General features: G+C 42.3%; 2 protein-coding genes and 1 non-coding gene across 5 annotated transcripts in view; 2 read left to right on the top strand and 1 right to left on the bottom strand.

Annotated features, from left to right (window-relative positions):
• adam10a (ADAM metallopeptidase domain 10a) overlaps positions 1-5260 on the top strand; it is a 109379-nt gene extending 104119 nt beyond the window's left edge. For all 3 annotated transcript variants that reach the window (XM_021607380.2, XM_036980804.1, XM_036980803.1), the window contains 7 exons: positions 85-268; positions 468-618; positions 769-952; positions 1068-1176; positions 1341-1561; positions 1779-1905; positions 2211-5260. In XM_021607380.2, coding sequence (XP_021463055.2) covers positions 85-268; positions 468-618; positions 769-952; positions 1068-1176; positions 1341-1561; positions 1779-1905; positions 2211-2320 — 1086 coding nt within the window. In that variant the 3' untranslated portion in view covers positions 2321-5260. The remainder of the gene's footprint in view (positions 1-84; positions 269-467; positions 619-768; positions 953-1067; positions 1177-1340; positions 1562-1778; positions 1906-2210) is intronic.
• Positions 5261-5666: 406 nt separating this feature from the next.
• LOC110526950 (hepatic triacylglycerol lipase-like) lies at positions 5667-20373 on the bottom strand. Its single transcript, XM_036980805.1, is given in 8 exon segments — positions 5667-8495; positions 10396-10611; positions 12800-12914; positions 16467-16731; positions 17510-17724; positions 17885-18002; positions 18189-18368; positions 20118-20373. Coding segments are annotated over 8 exon segments (1260 nt in total). The 5' UTR covers positions 20148-20373; the 3' UTR covers positions 5667-8374.
• Positions 8684-8756, top strand: trnar-acg. Its single transcript has one exon. It is a non-coding gene; the product is annotated as a tRNA-Arg (tRNA).
• Positions 20374-21361: the final 988 nt, after the last annotated feature.

A 21361-nucleotide genomic window follows, 5' to 3' on the forward strand; every position in this document is an offset into this window, starting at 1 on the left:
GGAGGAGTCTATGTTAACGCCCTCCTGAGGGAGGAGAGAGATGCTCATTGGCTCCCTATGAACCTCTTCCCTATGGTTTGACAGCATGACTCTGGGACAGAGTGCACCCCAGGAGAGTCCAAGGCCCAGGAGAAGAAGGAGCAGGGGAACTACATAATGTACGCCCGGGCCACATCAGGGGACAAGCTCAACAACAACAAGTTCTCTATCTGCAGCGTGAGGAACATCAGCCAGGTCCTGGAGAAGAAGAGGGGCAACTGCTTTGTGGGTAAGTGCCGTCTTTCTGAGGTTGTGTGTGTGTGTGTGTGTGTGTGTGTGTGTGTGTGTGTGTGTCCGCACATGCACCTGCGGGCGTCCATCTTTGCATATGCAAAGGAAGTGTGGGTGCGCTTGTCATTGGAATGGACATCCAAGGTTATGTGTCCTCTACTGCATCTCATCACTCCTTCCTGTGTGTGTTTGTGCAGAGTCTGGCCAGCCCATCTGTGGTAATGGTCTGGTGGAGGCAGGGGAGCAGTGTGACTGTGGTTACAGTGACCAGTGTAAAGACGAGTGCTGCTACAATGCCAACGAGGCCGACGGCAACAAGTGCAAACTTAAGCCCGGCAAAATCTGTAGGTAGGTGGCCAATAATGTACGACAAAATGTTGTTGATTTTACGGTTAGTACTGTTGTAGTATTTATTGAATATAGTATTCAACTTGTTTCTGTTTCTGCCTTAGTAAAAAGGAAGTTGAAGCTGACTTGGTGTGTGTTCTGTGTTGTCAGTCCCAGCCAGGGTCCGTGCTGTACACCGACGTGCAACTTCAAGGGCTCCAATGATAAGTGTAGGGAGGAGTCAGAGTGTGCTGAACAGGGCATGTGTAACGGAGGCACTGCCCAGTGCCCCACCTCTGAACCCAAAGCCAACTTCACCGCCTGCCATGGAGACACACAAGTCTGCCTCAACGGGGTATGGTCTAGCTCTCTGACCAAACGTGTGTTGAAGTGCTTTAAATCATGACAATGGAGCATAGCTGACACTCACCCTGTTTTTCCCTTTCCCTCTCTACGTCTCTGTCGACCAGGGCTGCTCTGGCTCCATCTGTGAGAAGTATGGTCTGGAAGTGTGTACCTGTGCCAGTATTGAGGGAACAGATGAGACTGAGCTGTGCCACGTCTGCTGTCAGGAGAGAAGTAAGTGTCTGTTATTTACCTGTTACCACTATCACCGGCTCATTATTGGCCATCCGTCCTAATATGACATGCATCTTAAACCACCAAGACCCTACAAAGACTGGGACTGTCCTGTTAGCAGTGACCTCACAGTGGTGTTCCCCGTCTCCTCCCCCACCCTGCAGTGAAACCCGACACCTGCAGCAGCACGGGCTCCGAAAAGTGGGCCGGCTTCTTCAGCAAGAAGATCACCACGCTGCAGCCAGGCTCCCCCTGCAACGACTTCAAGGGCTACTGCGACGTGTTCATGAGGTGCCGGCTGGTGGACGCAGACGGCCCCCTGGCCAGGCTAAAGAAAGCCATCTTCAACGCAGAGCTCTACGAGAACATCGCAGAGTGGATAGTGGTTAGTGTCCCAGGCCCAGCCAATGTCCTAGTTCTACTGTAGTTACCTGTGTTGTTCAGAATATTAGTTCACCCTACTGCTGAAACTGTCACTCCCATTTGCATTAAAACAATTTCAGGAGCTAAATACATCTCAATTTATAAAATGTTCTTACCAGTTTCAATATGAAAGTTGTCAGACACGGAAAGAATAAGACTTTGCATAATCTGTGTTCCAGGCTCACTGGTGGGCAGTGTTGCTGATGGGCATTGCTCTCATCATGCTGATGGCTGGTTTCATCAAGATCTGCAGTGTCCACACACCCAGCAGCAACCCCAAACTGCCCCCACCCAAGCCACTGCCAGGTACGTTACGCCTCAACACTGGGGGGGGGAAACATATCTCCCCAGCTAGACTGAAGATGTGGGGGAAACAAAATATTCATAGTGTAGTATAGTGTAGCAAAGTATAGTGTAGCATAGTATAGTGTAGCATAGTATAGTGTAGCAAAGTATAGTGTAGCATAGTATAGTGTAGCATAGTATAGTGTAGCAAAGTATAGTGTAGCATATGTGTTTGGAAGAAGTGTAACTCTGGTTCATTTTATGCAAGCAGGTATGTGTGTGAGTGTTATGATGTTGAGAGCAGTGTGTTCGTGTCTCCCATGCAGGCACGTTGAAGAGGAGGAGACGGCAGCAATCGAATGGCCAGCAGCCCCAGCAGCAGCGCAACCAACGCCAGCCCAGAGAGAACTATCAGTTGGGTCAGATGAGACGTTGAGACACTGGGCCCCTCTTTGCCTTGGTTCTTCCTAGTGCCTACAGTGGGAACACTTCACTCCAAAGAGTTACCTGTACCATTCATTGCAACCATCCATCTGCAAAACTAACTGGCAACAGAACTGATTTCAATAGACAAGACATACAGTTCCAGGACCTAACGGACTCACCCAACACCACTGCTCTGGGAGCCAGCCGAGCTGTCTTTCACACAGTTGTAAGCAGAGAATATTATAGGAAAGCTCTTGGCAATGACGGGAAGAGAAAATTACTGATTTCTGTTGTTCTTTTTTCTTTATTTTTTCCTGGAGTGCAGGGGAGCAGCAGCATTGTGGTAATGCAGCCTCTCCTCTCCTCCTTTTTAGCGTGTTTCATCTGTTTGTCCTTTCTGAAGTGCTGCCCTCCTGAGCAGGAAAACAGGACTGCAGATCACATGGGTTTTTGCTGCCATGCAAAGCCAGGATGTGAGACATTGCAGCAGAAGAGACTAATTTGCCAATGTAATTATTATTTTGTAATCAAAACATGATAAGAAAAAATGCACAGGCTTTTATTTCCAAAGCATACATGTTCTTTCTGCGTGCAATTGTACAGGTATTGAGATGTAGATTTTTTTTCTTTGTATCATATGAAATCGATTGTTTTCCTGCTGTCTGATAAAGATTATTTACTGTTTTAATTCACTCTCTCAGGATTAATAAAACAAAAAACAGCCCTATCTGTCACATTTAGAAGCTGCTGTGGGGTGGATCAGAACAGACCTCGGTTATCAGAACATGGAGGGAATGTAAACATAAAGCTGAATGTGATTAAAGCAGGGTATAGAGAGGCGACAGAGATGTAGAGACTGTTGTGATATTCGGATGTGATATCGGAGGATATCATTGGGCTGGTGGAAGGTGTCATTTTTAGACAGGTTTGCTTCTAGAGGTGCAGTTTGGGGATGCAACTGTAGCTTTTAAATTTTTTACTTAATTATGGCATATTGTTCTCTTCAGCAATTTTTTTCTGACTCAATGCATTGATGTGAATCACTGAACCACTAAATACAGCAGATGTACCTTGTCTATTGATCATTCCATGTGAGGGATGGTTGGAGAAAGGAGAGAATCTTCAATGCATTAGCATACAAGGCTGTCCAAGGGCTGGCTGGTGCTACACCTCATGACTATGCCACTGAACGTGGTTACATCATATTCTTCAAGTCACAGGGCCTTGGCCAGAGCCTGCGAACACAGGCCAGGGTCCATAGGGGGCAATATTACAGAGGGCATCACAGACAGTCACTGTATTGGTCTGGACATGCTCTCGCCTAGCTCGGCTGCCCTCGCCAATGTTGTTACCTTAATAAACGCACAGTCTTTAAGAGCTGACCAGGGAGCAACCGAAAGCCCTGTTACATACCAGTTTGAAGGCAGCTTGAGGAATCTTCTACTCTTATGGCATGCATTAGGAATGTGAATGGTTTGCCAGATGAAGATCCTGGATGGCTTTAATGTGATTGTTGTTTTTTCTTTTTGTTCTTATTTTAGCAATTCAGATATTTGTATATGGGGGAATTGCATCGATAAAGTCCTACAATGGCTTAATGTCTGAGTGTCCAGCTATGCCAAGCTGTTACATATGAACTGAGATTGATAAGGCTACGAATTGCCTGTAACTTTTCTCCCATTGGCTATCATTTCCATGTTGTTTCTCTCCTATGATGCGTATCTGTGTTGCATGTCCTGTCTCTCTCCCTAACCCCACATCTCTATTGGAAGTACATAGCTCTGCTCTGGGGATGATCTCCACCAAAAGAGACCTATATGTCATAGTCTGTGGTTTGTGTAAAGACATAAAAAAATGTGTCTAAATGGAGTTGAGTCTGATTCTCCTGAGCCCATTGCAACTCCACAGTCTGTCTGGAGGTCAGTGGGGTTTGTAATGTACCGCTGGCTCAGAGCCACGGAGACCAGGACACAGGCAGGATATCCAAAGTGACACTGCTTGACTTCAGGTGTCTTTTAGAAGGTCAACTTGACTGACTGTAGGGAGAGGATGTGGGATAAATGTACCGTCCTGTTTGTTGTCCTGTCTTTGTGTGGCAGGTGTGGAAAGTCTTTTGAAGTTTGTTACCAAGGTCTCTCAAATCAGAATGAGCATAGACTAGCACTCAATGTCAGGAGGTAACCCTAAGTCCTTTTATTTTTGATGACTTTGTTTATCCCATTTAAATGATGTGACTATATTGATATTATATGACTGATTCTGGCCCATTATGCCTTATCAGGTAGGTAGACCCTAGGCAGTGTGTCCTGGAGCTTAATTAAAGTCAAGCAGGACTCTTCACATATTAATGCCTTCATTCTTTCCTCCCAAAACTGGTCAATATTGAATGAGGAAAAATGACTCTTATCTATGTAGCCACATACAATGTCTACAAGAGAGCCTCTGAAATGGAAAAAAAAACTGATCCTCCCTTGATTCTAACTCTGTTTTTTCTGTTTGGTATTGGTGAGTATGGGTTTGTGCTGGATAATAAAATATTGTTTCTCATTACCTTTGGCATTTAGTAAGGCTCATCGGAGTGTGGTCGTCTTAAATTCATTCTTCTCATTGTCTTTTTATTCCTGTGGTAAGGTAATAGGTGGGTGTATAGGGGGTGGTGCCTGGGATTTACATTTCTGTCTTTAATTTGTCTTGCTACATTTTTTTTGAGAAACGCTTGCTCTGAAATGTAAACCGAGAGAATCCAGAATGGGAAAGTCTAATACTGCTGTCTGATTTGAATGTCTGCTGTGTTTTAAACAGTATCTTCGATTTTCTTTTCATGGTTCTGTTTCCCGTTCTACTCAAATTTAAACATTTTACTAAAATTGCAAAAAGTATTGTGCAAATGTTGTTTTGTTTTTTTAACTACTTGAAATGCTTTAATAAAAATAGACTTGATCAAAAGAAATTCAGAGAATGGAAAAGAATGGCTGAGAAGTCATTCCATGGTTGGTTTGTTCATTGTCACTTTCAGTGGATAAGCAAAACAGAAGGCCCACTTCAAGATATCGCACAGCTTGACAGGGCTATCGTCCAAGGAAATCAAGCTCATAAACTCAGAATAAAAGAAAAGTTTTACATCTCGCTAAATCTGAGGGTGGTTTTAACCTCACAGACTTGGAATTGCATCAACTCCCCACCCAAGGCTTTTACTTGAGACATTGTTAAATGCACTAAAAAGGAACAATGGGTAATTATTGAAGATGTGCATGCTCACCCCCAGAATCTTTTCACATGTCTATTTTTCAAAGGATAAAGCTAAGAACATTAACAACTTCATTGTTAAGAACACTATAACGATATGGAAGAAAATGAAACGGATTCTACAAGAACCAATCTCACTAGCAAAAAAACAATCCTTGAACAGCTTTTCAGTATGCACCGATAACATGGAAAACTAAAAAGTATAGAAATCATAAATTATTTGGTAATAGGACATACATGTATTTCCATGACAGAATTAAAAAGCAATTTTGCACTGACTGATGTAGAAATTGTCAAATACATGCAATTTGTAAACTAATGTATTAAAAAGAGATCAAATTCTACAGCAGAAGGAGACTCATATGTCTTAAGTGTAAAACTAACAAAGGTTCAATAATCCATACCTTTTGGGAATGCAACAGTCCAAAAGTAATGGGTGGAGTTAGAAAGTTGGCTGTCAGAAGTATTCATGTGAATTTACTTTTTGGTTCATATTTCAAGATCTGTCATATGAGGGTGCAGTGGGATACCCAATGGGTATCTTCTCGTCCTTTATCTTGAAATATACCAATCCTCCATCGTTAAGACAATAGAAAAATCATATGGTTCATTATCTAAATATATTAAAGAGCTGGTTCGGGCTTGGCAGGTGTGATGTCATTGATGTTTGTGTGCGTCTAAATGTTGTCTTTTGTATGTTAATGTTTTGTATTGTTAAAAAAAAAAGAACCATGCTAATTGTCTTAAATTGGCAGTGATTTCTATGGATGATTTAGTCTCTAGTTTGGATTGTTTGAAGTGATGGGGACATTTCTCAGCAGAATGCAATATAAGGGATTATATAATACTAACTCCCAAGGTTTTTTCCTTACTACTAATGACATATTTCTCATTATGTTGGAACACTGTTTTCTATATCACACAGCCCCAAGGTAGCCACAGCTCTAGTAAAATCGTAGACCTGTCTACCTTTGTACTTCCTCAGCACTGAGAGCAGAGGTAATTGCCTGTAGCCTCCCTGACATTGCTCTCTGCATTCCAATCTTCACAATGACTTCTCTCTATTTCTGCCACACCAGTTGTGTGCTGAAACTCCCAATTATTTTCCCCATGCTTATCTTGCCCCACCGTCATTTGAACATGTTTAATAGGGCTCTTCCTTCAGCATTAAATTGATTCCATTCACTGATTTATTTGATGATTTATCATGTCTCCTCTTACACTGAAAAGTTTGTGCAAATACATAGCTTTAGTGAGATGAACATGTATCATATCCCATGGGACTGTAGCAGAATTGGTTATCATAATCAAGTACCCAGAAAGTGTGTCAAGTATTTGTATACGCAGTTTGGGTTGATAATACAGTATTATAAAAAGCTGTAAAATAAGTAAGTGGTTGTAATCAGGGTATCAGTATGCAAGGCTATGAGGGGCTATCGGCTGTGTGAAATATAACCATGGTCCCTGTCTAATCAGTGTCCTGTCCTGCAGATTGGTCTTATGCCTGAACACTGCAGCCCATAAGGGGGCAGGCTGTCTGATTGGGGCCTGCTGCAGATGCACAGTTGCTTCATAGCACCGAGCTATCTCTGGGCCAAAGCTCTCTGGGGAAACCAGGGGGACATTTTGTCCAGGATAGGATTTCATTTCCCTCAGACACAACTGGGACAGGGTGAGCAGTCCTGCTGTGTGCTGGGCTGTCTGATCCAGTCTGGTATCAGACAAATAGCAGGGGTCTCATTAGAAAGGGATAGGGAGGTCTGTGAATGAATCCTGGGGACAGAGGATGATGTTCAAACACTGTTGGCTCGACTGTAGTCTTTGCACCCAGTCTGCTTACCAAGGCTATGGCTGTTGTGTAAACTCAGTGTGTGAAAATACTGTGTGGCCAACAAATTCTTGGGATGCTGCAAATGATTAATTTATCTCTGATGCAGTGTGCCCATCAATTTATATGCCTATTGGGAGTCAGTAAAAATTGAGATGGAAAAGGTTCCAATTAGATGTTAGGTATAACAGGACAAATGAAAAGTGGCCCCTGGGCAGAATATTTTTCCAACAGACATTAGTATAGTTGGTGATAAAAAATAAAAATGTATAAATATGACTTTTTGTACACAGGTTGTGAATCCTAATTTGGACAGAATGTTATATTTACAATTACTTCTTCGCAACCATTTGAAAATATCTGTATAACATTTGAATCTTAGTAAAAATTCATGATTGTCAAGATTTTTTTAAATAAATATTTTTTATATAAATTAGGTTGGAAAACAGATACTGTTGTTGGAGAAAATTGAAATATTACAAACCAATGTTTTATTTAGTCAGGGTCTCAACTTACTTTTGAGAGTAAGAATGGTAGAATACACCAGGTATTCTGCATCAGCAGTTTTTAACTTATGTCAGTCACTTAATTGGCTGACAATTACCCATGTCAATTCTTAGATTGGTAGTTGGTCTAGCCAGCTATCTAAACTTGTAGTATTCGAATACCGACTGGGCATTCAGGGGACCCCCATTGATTTTGATAATCATTCTCACTCATATTAACATGGCATAAGTCATGGCAAAATGTGTAGAATTGTAGGATTTTTTTTTTTTTAAATAGCAAAAATGTATCTCTGCCCCATGGCAAAATGTGTAGAATTGCTTTACATTTGTTATAAAATGTCAACATTTTCTTTCTGGCCCATGGCACAATGTCAGCTGTCAGCTGGCACTAAAATGTTTTGCGGTGAGGAGGGGAGACCCCAACCAAATCTAGTTTAGAGCCCCCAAAAAGCTAGAGCCGACCCTGCTGATCGAAGTATCCGACTCAAGACAAATGCGTTTTTCTTCTGCGCTGTTTTTGAGCATTTTCTTCACAGCGCACGAAGACATTCTCTTGCGATGGCCGAATGTATATTCCATCACTTGTCTGGGCACAAAAAGTCGTCCTAAAAACAGAGTTGTACATGATCAGGTGTGTTTCCGTCAGGGTCATTTCTGATGATGAAGCCTATTGTATTGTTCTGTGATAAAATGATTGGTTATAATTACCATAACAATCAAATTACCGTCCGTCGCCAGGAAACTATATCTGACCAATGAGATAAAAGCTACAGCGGCGCTACTTACAGGCAGTGGGCTTGTGGCGCAATGGATAACGCGTCTGACTACGGATCAGAAGATTCTAGGTTCGACTCCTGGCAAGCTCGTGCATTTTGTGTATGTCTGTATATGTATGAAATTAGCGATGTCTTGTGAATTTGTACTGAGTGTCTTTGCCTATATGCACCATTAATGTATAGCTCATTTATACACCAGTAACGGTGATGCGGATTCGATTATGCTGAGTAGCGGGGTTACCGGTCTGTGACACGTGACGTGAACGGGCAAAAGCGGTGAGGGAGGAGCGCCCTCTCAAATCGAACAGTAGTCGAGTCTACGCTGCTCAATCATGTTGTCAACAAGGCAGCATGGTGCATCGTCCAGAAACATTCAACATAACTTTTCCATAAAATATATGTTCGAATTTTCTAAGTAGTTTTAATTGGGAAGGCAGATAAATCGTTTTCATAAAATAAAAAACAATCACTTTTGCAGGTGAAAACACTGAATCCTACTCATTACTCGACGTACGTCACTTTTGTTTTGAGCCGACTCAGTTTTGAACGGGGGTCACGCCAGGGAGGCAGTCCGATTCCAATTTTCACCCGGTGAAAACACCCATAACCGGGCACCTGGCCCAGATTAATCGAATCCCTCAATGTCCGCAAATTGGATGCGACCAATGACCATAATAACCAATCATATTGCCGTCTGTTACCAAGTATCCAGAATTGACCAATCAGAGGGTAGTTATGGTGTTTGTCATTCATTAGCGGTTTTGTGGCGCAATGGGTAACGCGTCTGACTAAGGATCAGAAGATTATAGGTTCGATTTCTAGCAAACTCGGTAATTTTGAGTGAGATTTGAAAATCAGCGACACTTTGTCAACATGTGCTATATGTAACATCAACAGTTCGGATTAGGCGGAATCAAAGTTCAAAACTGTAACATGCGTTGAAATTCAAAGTGAGGAGAAAAGTACATCCACGATAGATAACTTTCATAATTCACACACCAGAGGGCGTAAATTGCCATTGAAATAGTACTTTTCGGAAATACTGTACTATAGGCCTCAAACAGACAAAAATGCTTGTACTGTGTGGTTCAGTATACTGCTGATATTGATCAACTCATAGTATACATGATTATTATGGTATTTTGTGGTGCTTGTTAGAAAGATTGATATTTATAGCGGAGCCTATACAGCCTTCTTAACCTTTAAGATTTATAATGTGCTCTTGCATGTAATAATTTACAACGTAATATGACATGGAAATCCTGACAACTAAAACACAGCATCCAACAGCCTATAGGCTAAATGTGATCTCTCTCTCATGTAGCATACAGTGTATTTTCCATAACGGGGGCACTATGACAAGACTCCACTATGCCCCACAAACCTGTCTCTGCCTGTGTATACCCATTAGGATTACGTGCCTTTCACTAACTATCTATTTCATTATTTATCTTTAATCTTGTTATATAACGAGGGCTGCCGTCAGCGTGCCGTATCACAATTAGTGTTACATAACCTTGCCATCCAGAGAAAGCTGAGCCCCTCTGGTAGTTCATAGCTGGGTGACTAACGAGCCAAACTGGCACGTTAGCAGACAGAGCTCTCAGTGTGTCCCCGCTCCCTTCTCACCTACCTACCCCCACACGCATTCTTCAACTGCCTTTATTGATCTTTATTAATGCAATTCAATCTCACACCCTCCTTGCCCCCCAGAGGGATGGATACCCACCTATTTTGTGTCTCGCCTGCTTTGACACAGATTTTTCCCACGGTGAGCTTGGTCCTCATTCCCCCACTGCTCCAGGGGTTAAAGGTCTGCATCTTGCTCCACATATTGTTTACAACACTCCCCTCCCAGCGGAACTTCAGCATCATCAGGTCCCCAACGTCTGAGTCCAGGGTGATCAGAAAGGTGTATGTCTTATTGCCTGAGATCTCCTCGATGCTGAGAGAAAGAGAGAGAGGTACATTCACCTTGATGCACTTCCTCAGGTTTTTTTCCCCAAGTTTCTTTCACACATGGGTTGCAAGTAATGAACCTGAAAAGCAGAAGAAGGGTTTGACTATTACATTGTTATTTATTAGCTGAAACAGCTCTGCATGTGAAATATACAATAGTCTTGGGCAGCCTCTTTTATAAGGACATTCAGGGGTGGGGGTGAGGAAATACAGTATTTTCATTCCCCTCCAGAATTGTGACAGTAGGGAGGAAAAACCATGTGACTCTCTACTCTTAGTGTAGATGCACGTGAATCATTCATTAGGCAATATAGAGCAGAATGGGATCAAAATGTAGGTTGGCAGGGAGAGTGTTCCTTTGTGATGCACGCACACACACACACACATCAATTATTGATATCTCCCTCTCCATTTATAGTCCTATTTCATTCAGAGGTATGAGCTGTTTCCATGTACTTCCGTTACTGCTACCCTATGTTGTACAGGGACAGAGTGAGAGCTGACTGGATGCAGTCTCTAATGAAAGTCTACAGACCCCTTGCACAGTCTTCACATGTAGCTGACTTTAAATTCAATCTTAAAAGGGATTCAATTAGATAGATCTACACAATCTAATTCTAGAAAATCCTCTAAATTAGTAAAACAAAATTAAGATGTATCGATTGTCTTCACATCCCAGAGTTATTACTTGTTTGAAGCACCTTTGACAGCTGTGAATAATTTTTAATAAGATTCAACCAACCTTGCACAGCTCCTATGGCATCATATATATCCATAGTTATTTTGTCAAAATTGCTCAAGCTCAGTAAATTAGGACGGGAATCATTGCTGGACAGAAATATTCAAACCTTGTCTCTGATTTTCAAGCAGATTTAAGTCAGGGCTGAGACTGGACCATTCAGGAACACTCAATATATATTGGTATTTTGGTGAGTTTTTGGCATTAACATTTGTGTAATTATCTAGCTGAAAAATACAACTATCCCAGGGTGTTACGATTAACTAGGAGTGGTGGGTGGAATCAGGCGCAGAGAGCAGGGTTCAGTAGATTGTCAAATTTATTCTCCGGCGCATCAAAACGGTCACGCCAACACACAGGGCGCATACAATTTACCAGCCCAAACAACAGGACCAAAATAGTCCGGAGAATATATACACGAAAAAAAACACCATCCAACAGAGTAACAAAAAACAAGCCCGCACAAATACCCAGCGGGCCTAGTGCCCTTAAATAGCCTACAAACAAACACTAACACAAAACAGGTGTACCCAATTACCCAATAAACAGAAACAAACGGAAAGGGAATCGATGGCAGCTAATAGGCCGGCGACGACGACCGCCGAGCACCGCCCAAACAGGAAGAGGCACCATCTTCGGCGAGGTTTGTGACACAGGGTTAGGTCTTCAGAAGACTACGGTGGGTTTTCCTCTAACTTTTTTATCTGGGGTTCACTCCTTTCATATTTCTTATGATCCTGACAAACTCCCAGTTCCTGCTGGTGACAAGCATACCCATAACATGATTCTGCCACAATACACCACAATACTTAAAATTAGAGGGTTTCACTCTGTTTTATGTTGTATTTGATTTGACACAAGCCTGTGGTTTTTAATGTAGTTATTTTATTTGCCGTGTTGTGTTGCAGTATTACTTAACGGCCTTGTTGCAAACAGAATGGATGCTTTTAGTGGAATTTTTAACACAAGCTTCCTTCTTTTCACTTTGTCATACAGGCCAGTAATGTGGAGTGAATGCAATGTTGTTGATCCTCTGTATTTTCAAGTATTGTGGCAGCATCATGTTATAGGTATGTTTGTCACCTGCAGGGACTGGGGAGTTTGTCAGGATCAAAAGATATATGAAAGGAGCAAAGCTCAGATAAAAAGTTAGTGGAAACCCTGTGTCAGTTCTCTGAATGTATAACATACAAATGTTACACAAATGTTAATGCCAAAGACACACCAGAATGGCTTTTCTAGAAGTGTTGAGCGTTCCTGGTCCAATCTACGTTCTAACTTAAATTTGCTTGAAAATCAGAGTCAAATTTTAAATATTAGTGTCCATCAATGATTCCCAACCAAATTTACTGAGCTTGAGCAATTTAATCAAAAACAATAGACATATGTTGCCCTAAGAGTTGTACGAAGGGGCCTGGTGTGGTGTGATACTCACAAAGTGATGGGCATTTCAGTGCTGTCCTCCTTTGTCCCAGTGAGAGAGATGGTGAGAGTGGGCTCAGTCTTCTCTATCTGGTTGACAAATTGAATCCTGAACTGGTAGTGGTAGACTAAAGGGAGAATAAGAGAGGAGAAGTCAGGAAAGACGACATGGACAAGACATACCAAATATAAAAGTGCATAATATCTTCATCTCTAAACAATGTTTTCAAACTGAACCTATGTAGCTGCTCCAAAATACACTACCGTTCAAAAGTTTGGGGTCACTTAGAAATGTCCTTGTTTTTGAGCGAAAATTTTTAAAAATGGTCCATTAAAATAACATCAATTGATCAGAAATACAGTGTAGACATGGTTAATGTTGTAAATGACTGTTGTAGCTGGAAACGGTTGATTTTTAATGGAATATCTACATAGGCGTACAGAGGCCCATTATCAGCAACCATCACTCCTGTGTTCCAATGGCACGTTGTGTTAGCTAATCCAAGCTTATCATTTTAAAAGGCTAATTGATCATTAGAAAACCCTTTTTCAAATATGTTACCACATCTGAAAACTGTTGTGCTTATTAAAGCAGCAATTAAACTGGACTTCTTTAGACTGTTGAGTATCTGGAGCATCAGCATTTGTGGGTTTGATTACAGGCTCAAAAAAGGCAGAAACCAAGACCTTTCTTCTGAAACTCGTCAGTCTATTGTTGTTCTGAGAAATGAAGGCTATTCCATGTGAGAAATTGCCAAGAAACTTAAGATCTTGTACAACGCCGTATACTACTCCCTTCACAGAACAGCTCAAACTGTCTCTAACCAGAATAGAAAGAGGAGTGGGAGGCCCCGGTGCACAACTGAGCAAGAGGACAAGTACATTAGTGTGTCTAGTTTGAGAAACAGACGCCTCACAAGTCCTCAACTGGCAGCTTCATTAAATAGTATCCGCAAAACACCAGTCTCAACATCAACAGTGAAGAGGCGACTCCGGGATGCTGGCCTTCTAGGCAGAGTTACAAAGAAAAGCCATATCTCAGACTGGCTAATAAAAATAAAAGATTAAGATTTGCAAACGAACATAGTCACTGGACAGATAACTCTGCCTAAGAAGCCCAGCGTCCCGGAGTCGCCTCTTCACTGTTGGCGTTGAGACTGGCCACCCCTCCACTTTTGCCATGTCATGTGGATACCTGGACCACATATTAAGATGTGCCTTTTGTTAAATTAATCAGGTGATAAATGAAGCGCATGATGGGAGGACACACACTGACCTACCACATACCTGCTGAACTATCACATTACATACACAGGGGTTGTCTCTCCTCTAGTTCTAATCATCCCGTCAGGTTGGTTCAGGACTTTCTGGTTCAGGCCTTTCTGGTTCAGGCCCTGGAGAGGGAGTGGCCTGTCTCCGTGGTTACAGAGCCCCTCCCCCTGGCCATACACTCCTCCCCCAGAGACTAAATGCACTGTTGCACTGAGATACAAGACACACACACACATTGCTACTGGCTACACCCCACCCACACACACACCCTCAGATGATCACGAACACATAGACACTTGTGGACTTACTGGCAGACACACACATAACCTACAACTCAGAAGATGAGGGAAGGGAGAGAGACTGTAGCAGCTATGGTAATGAGTGTGTAGGTGAGGGAGAGGTCAGTGTGTGTGAAGGTAAGGGAGAGGAGTGCGTAGGTGTTGGGGAATATGTGCTGCATCCTTCTCTACTGCTTCAGATGTAGATACTGAGAGAGGGGAGAGAATACAGAGAGAAAGAGGAGGTTCTACATGGTATGAGCGGCCTAGTCTTTCAGAGAGTTCACATCAGTCCCTGGTCCTCGCCTGCCTTCCACCAGCTCCTCGTCTGGGGAGCATGGCCCAAAGCCTTTCAGTCAGTCCCTGACCTGGGACGGAGTCTGGAGCGTCTGCTGACCCTCTAAGGGCTTTCCCTGGCTGAGGAGCAGGGGTCTCTGTGGCTGGCGGCCGAGCCAATGGGACGGCTAGGCCGGGTGTGGGCTGATGACCTCACTGATGACGTCAGTGTGTGTCTGAACCTTGACCTCCTGGCGTCACTGGTCTACTCAAATGAAATCCAACTTTATTTGATTGTGTAGACTTTACCGTGAAATACTTACAAGCCCTTAGCCAACAGTGCAGTTCATTCAAGAAGAAGAAAATATTTACTAAGTATGCTAAAATAAAAAGTAATAATAAAAAGTAACACAATAAGAGTAACAATAACGAGGCTATCTACAGGGGGCACCAGTACCGAGTCAGTGTGCAGGGGTACAGGCTAGTTGAGGTAATATGTACATGTAGGTGGGGGCGACGTGACTATGCATAGGTACCAAACAAACAGCGAGTAGCAGCATTGTACAAGGGGTGCAATGTTCAGCAGTACAATGGTACTCCCTCACTGATTTGCGCCTGCTCTGGTCACCTGACCCCCACTTCCTCAACCACTTCCTGCTCCGCCCATTGCCAGAGCAACCATTCCATCCCTTCTCCCTGTTTCCACAGAGCTTTGTTTATGACATCAGCTTCTGGGCGGGGCCAGACAGGCAGGAGGCAGACTTTCATGCTCTAGTCAGAGAGGCCAGTAGAGAGACGGTAGAGGATGTTACACTCATAAACACTTACACACACCCTGACATAACACACACCTACACACACACACTGACACACACACCTACACACAGATCAACACACACCCTGACATAATACACACCAGCTATTATTACAGACTCACCTACTGCTCACACACACATGCCCTCTGACACACACACGTACTCAAACTCCACACATACCTGCAAAGCCTGCTGTCCACACGCATGCATCTCACCGTCAGGTAGTGTCTGTCTGTGTATGTGAGAAATGTGTGCAGTGTGGTAATATGCTGAGACAACACTTTCCAGGCACTGAAGCTAGTGTCAGGATGGTATTGGTGTCAGGATGGTGTTGGTGTCAGGATAGGGTTGGTGTCCGGATGGTGTTGGTGTCAGGATGGTGTTGGTGTCAGGATAGGGTTGATGTTGTTGGTGTCAGGATGGTGTTGATGTCGGCAGCAGATAGCCTAGTGGTTAGAGCGTTGGGCCAGTAACCGAAAGGTTGCTGGATAAAATCCCTGAGCTGACAAGGTAAACATCTGTTGTTCTTCTCCTGAACAAGGCAGTTAACCCACTGTTTCCCCAGTAGGCCTTCATTGTAAATAATAATTTGTTCTTAACTGACTTGCCTCGTTAAATAAAGGTTAGAAAAGTGAAAAGGAGACTGGGATAGGACTTTAATTGGCATCAGAGGAGGAGAAGCTTTAAAGTGGCTGTTATTGGCTGTGCTCCACAGCAGATTAAGTATTTTTCAATAAAGCCACAGTCTCAGATTTCTAAGCTCCTGTCACTACAACCTTACCAAAGTTCCAGAGACTTTACCTCATCATATCAATCAAATGTATTTTATAAATCCCTTTTTACATCAGCAGCTTTCACAAAGTGCTTCTACAGATACCAAAAACTGTCCCCTTGATCTGAAATAGACCCTAGACCCTTATTTCCTAGTGAGACATGTATTACTCTAGGCTCCTGCCTGTGCCAACTACACGCTTTCCTGCTTGTTAAGTTCTGACATTCTACAGTATTTCCTAATTACATGGAAGAGTGGGTTTCAGGCCAAGAGTGGGCATGTGAGACCGGGTCTTGTGGTAGAGCTTCTTGCCGGCGACACTGCGCAACCTCCTGACGTTATAGCCCAGTGTGTTGCATTTGTTCTTGCGGCAGTCCAGGCAGGTACCCTTCTCAACGGCATTGTCATCACATCATCTGTAGGCCAGGATCTGCTTGTCTTTGTTCAGAAGGGAGTCGATGAACAGGTAGACTGAACGCTCATGGGCACATTTCACTGTCTGCTCAAAACCTAGGAGAGAAAGAGTGGAAATGTGAGTGGAATTTAAAAAGGGGGCAGGTAATAAGACTGTACCACATGTGAATTGAGCATTCAAACTTTGGACTCAAATGTTCCCCTTTGTGATCAGGTCACTGCATCATTCTAGCCCTGGTTAAACTAAACTGGGACTGAGGCTTTTCAGAACTGTATCTGTGCCAGCCTTCAATCTTTTCCTCTCCTCAGAATACAGACTACGCCTTAACAAGATCCTGATTAGACTTTTTAGTTGGTCATTATTTGGGGATTGGTCATTACCCCCAAAGCAGATCTGTCATAATGTCCTGTCACTTCTCTGGGTAAAAAGGCCTGTCAACCTCTTTATGTCTGTGAGCTGACTGATCTGAGACCTGTCTTCAGGCCTGCTTCTCCTGAGGAGATCTCGTCATAGCCTGGAGGCAGAATGCAGAGTGGACGGACAGGGCTGAGGGAGACGTATTTGGCTAATTAACTCATGAGGATGACAGATAATGTGCTTCTGTCTTTCATGTAAGAAAAAAAACAGTTTTTGATTGAATCCCCCGAAATCCCACTACCACTTATTTCTGACTATTGGGAATTCTATTCATATTCAACAGAGCAGCGTGAATAGAAGATGAGGCACTGCTTTCACATGATACTGCTTTATTATTTTAGTTTGTGCCTCTCTGCAAGGTAAATGGTAATGGTTTACTTTGATCAAAAATAGCTCTTCTCCTTAATATACCCTACCAATACTTTTCTAAATGCCAAATGACTCTCCCCTCCCCACTCCACCACTATTGCAAGGCAATATGTTCCATTAAGCTCTGGAAAGGGTGGCATCCTGGTTGGAAGTCACCATCGTTGGGGTTGAAGTCAACATGTGCCACAGGCTGCTTGATGCCCACACTCAGCCCCATGCGTTCTTGAGTGTAGGTGTGGATGGCATCCACAAATAGGGCATCAACAGGGGACAGTCTGTCTGATGCTGCCATGCCCTCAAACATGGGACCTGCTGGATCCAGACATGTACTAAGAAACACACAGGATCTCAGGCTTTTCACCAGAGTGCCATTAGACTTGGATACTTCTATAAGAATTGTACTTGAATGCATTATTTAGCCAGGAAATTGTGTGACAAAATATTTACAGAAAATTTAAAAAATTATATTTGTAGAAAACCTCACCAGTGATTTGTCCAATCTTCCCACGCCCTCCCAGGTAGCTTCCAGCGAATCCAGAGACGTGAGCACCAAGACTGTATCCAATCAGATGAACTTTCTCTGCAGGAAACTGGTAAAACTCCTGACACACAAAGATTGTTATTATTTTAGTGTTGGTGTGAAAAGGAGGTGATGATGTGACATTAACATCTTTTGTAGGAGACATATTATATCTCCTAAAGAGGTGGTCTTATCATTTCTGTCACACAAACAGTACTTTGCAATGACAGTCCTTGTTGAACACGTTGAACACTTTCCTGACTCTCACCTGCAGCCACTGTAGCAGGAATGCTACGTCCTTCCCCACTGCCCTAGTGTTCTGGGCTGCGTTAGGGGAGTTCATATTTGCCTGTAAAAGCCAATCAGTAACGATCACATTGACATCTCCAAGACTGGTCTTCAGAGCAGAAGCAAGAACAGGCACCCAGCTCTCCATCAGAGCATTTATCTTGGAAAAAGAGAAACGGGTTTTAGTCTCATTTGAAGGGTTGCAAAGGGAGGGTATCTTACTGGAATCCTTCTAAGTTTACCAGTAAACACAGAATTTTGATAACTTTCAAGGTTTGGGGGAATTTTATCATATGATATCTAGTGGCCTTTTTGGGTTCTCCAGATCATCACACGTGTACCTAATTATTTCTGGCCCTCTACGTGGCCTCATCACATGTCAAATATATAAAAAATGATCAAATACCATAGTTTTAAAATAAAAAATAGAATGACAAAGCTGTAAAACTTTATCAGAAATATAAACCATCAATTTAGTGAATACCATTGGTGTTTCATATGAGGGTTTCAGCATGAAATATCCTTTTATTTATTTTTTTATACACTTGTATTTATTTTAATATGTCAATACGTATTTTGTCACCAAACTTGTAGCAGTTGTGAAAAGGTAAATAGTTGGAAGAGTTGCAGAGGTAATTGAAAATAATGGCATTGCTGATTAGTTGCTTTTCTTAATTATATTTCTTAACATTTTTAGGTTGCCAGGTGCACGGTGTAGCCTCCGACACATTGGTGCGGCTGGCTTCCGGGTTGGATGCGCGCTGTGTTAAGAAGCAGCACGGCTGGTTGGGTTGTGTATCGGAGGACGCATGACATTCAGCCTTCGTCTCTCCCGAGCCCGTACGGGAGTTGTAGCAATGAGACAAGATAGTAGCTACTACAACAATTGGATACCACGAAATTGGGGAGAAAAAGGGGGTAAAATTAAATTTAAAAAAAAGATAATATGGACAAAAAAAATCTATTCTATATACAGCTGAGGTCGGAAGTTTACACCTTAGCCAAATACATTTAAACTCAGTTTTTCACAACTTGTGACTAGAATCTGTGTATTCCTTGTCTAGTTTGACCATGAGTGGACACTAGACTAGAGACAATTCCAATATAAAGTATAACTTTGTGTGGTGATGCTGTAATCCAGCTTTCATTTGTAATTGCAAGAAATATGAGTTGGGAAACAGTCCTTAGAGATGGTAGAATTTTTTTGTTCATACAACTGACTGTATTTTTTGTATATTTTATATTAATATTTTATATTAATATTAATCTTTTATACCTATTTTTTAAACATTTGTTTATATTTTATATGCACAGTGTTTGTTTTATTTTCGCCAAACTCTCCCTCCACATTGTTGTCACTTTAGCCACAACAATGATAGTATTGTAGTAGATCCTTCACAACAGTAATATATTTTACATCTAACTAGCACTGTTAGTATCTTCATTCTCAGAATTGGTCATTTCACAGTCACCAAAAACTGTAATAATCTAAAATGAAAAAATATATACAAAAATAAAACATTTTCCTTCAAGTATAATTTCTTTAGATTACTAACGTTACTGTCCCAACTACAACAAAAATACTTAAATATGTGTCATTTTGTCCTTGAAACATGTCATTTAAATACTGTAGAATTTAATTCATTCCTATGGAGGACTGCTCCTACTGGGGAGTGTCAACATGGCCAACTGGGTGCTACAAAGCCTCTCAATGGCCAATACACAGCATCAGCAATCCAGAGTTTATATACATCAATTGTTTCCACCCAGGGGCAGCAAATATAGTTAAGTACCTCTTTGTATTTTATAAAGTATGGCCTGTAGTCTTTATAGTAAGGCTTAAAAATATTTTGGATTAACACCCAACCCAGGTTTGAAGTTCCTTATAAGTGACAAATCAGACACTCACCTGTTCCACTTCCTTTGATTCTCCTGGCATCACCCAGGTGATAAGTGAGCAGCAGGCAGCACAGGACTCTGAGCAACTGGACCAAAGCCATGGTGTCGACACAGACTCCCAGGTAATCCTACATACACACACACTTCAGGTGGAGAGCACAGCAGCTGAATAAGGCGAATAGAAGAGGGGAGTTGGAATTATTTAAGCAGAGTGTGAACTGGAGGTGAGACCCTCACTGAAGACATGTGCAGGGGGTGATTCATGAAGTCAGGGTGGGCTTGAGAAGAGAGTAAAGAACACTTTGCACTCAGAGTAGGAAAAAGTAGGAGCAGGGGCACCTGGGAAAGGGAGACAAGTCAGGTCCTGATTGGCTGTCGTCCCGGATTGCAAAAGTGCAGAGGTGGGTGTTGGGTGGGTGGAAGAATGGGCTGATTGTCAGACGGTTTTGTAGCAGAGAGCAAAGATCCTGGATGAACCCAAGCTTTTGTTAGTGTTAACCATGCCTGTTATTGTTAACCATGCCTGTTAGTGTTTCCTAAGTTTACTGGAACCTTCTGGAAAAAAATGTCTTCATTTGTCAGTTCTCTCTCATCCTCCATTGTCTTAGTTTGAATCAATATCTCTTCAACAAAAGGGATAAAAGCACTAACAATCTTAGTTCTACTATTTCAACTTCTGTTTGCTTTGTGTCTGTGCTTATATAAATCACTATGGTTATGGTTATTTCAGTTATGCTAGTGGCTGAGTTCTTCAAAAGTAATTTAGAACACCATACAGCAAAGTAAAATTGATTGGATTAGCAAAAGGTTTTGTTTTGAGGGTGAAATGTCAACCAAAGGATAATGTCATCATGTTAATACTTGAGGTGTGTCTTCAACTTGATTGGAGTCCACCTGTGGTAAATTCAATTGATTGGACATGGTTTGGAAAGGCACACACCTGTCTATATAAGGTCCCACAGTTGACAGTGCATGTCAGAGCAAAAACCAAGCCATGAGACAACTATCTCTGCAGCACTCCACCAATCAGGCCTTTATAATCGAGTTGCCAGATGGAAGCCACTCTTAACCAAAAGGCAAATGACAGCCCGCTTGGAGTTTACCAAAAGGCACCTAAAGGACTCTCAGATCATGAGAAAAAATATCCCTACGGTGAAGCATGGTGGTGGCAGCATCATGCTGTGGGGATGTTTTTCAACGGCAGGGACTGGGAGACTAGTCAGTGTCATGGGAAAGATGAACGGAGTAAAGTAT

This window comes from Oncorhynchus mykiss, chromosome 6 (genome assembly GCF_013265735.2).
Source record: "Oncorhynchus mykiss isolate Arlee chromosome 6, USDA_OmykA_1.1, whole genome shotgun sequence".
In the NCBI taxonomy this organism is placed as follows: domain Eukaryota; kingdom Metazoa; phylum Chordata; class Actinopteri; order Salmoniformes; family Salmonidae; genus Oncorhynchus; species Oncorhynchus mykiss.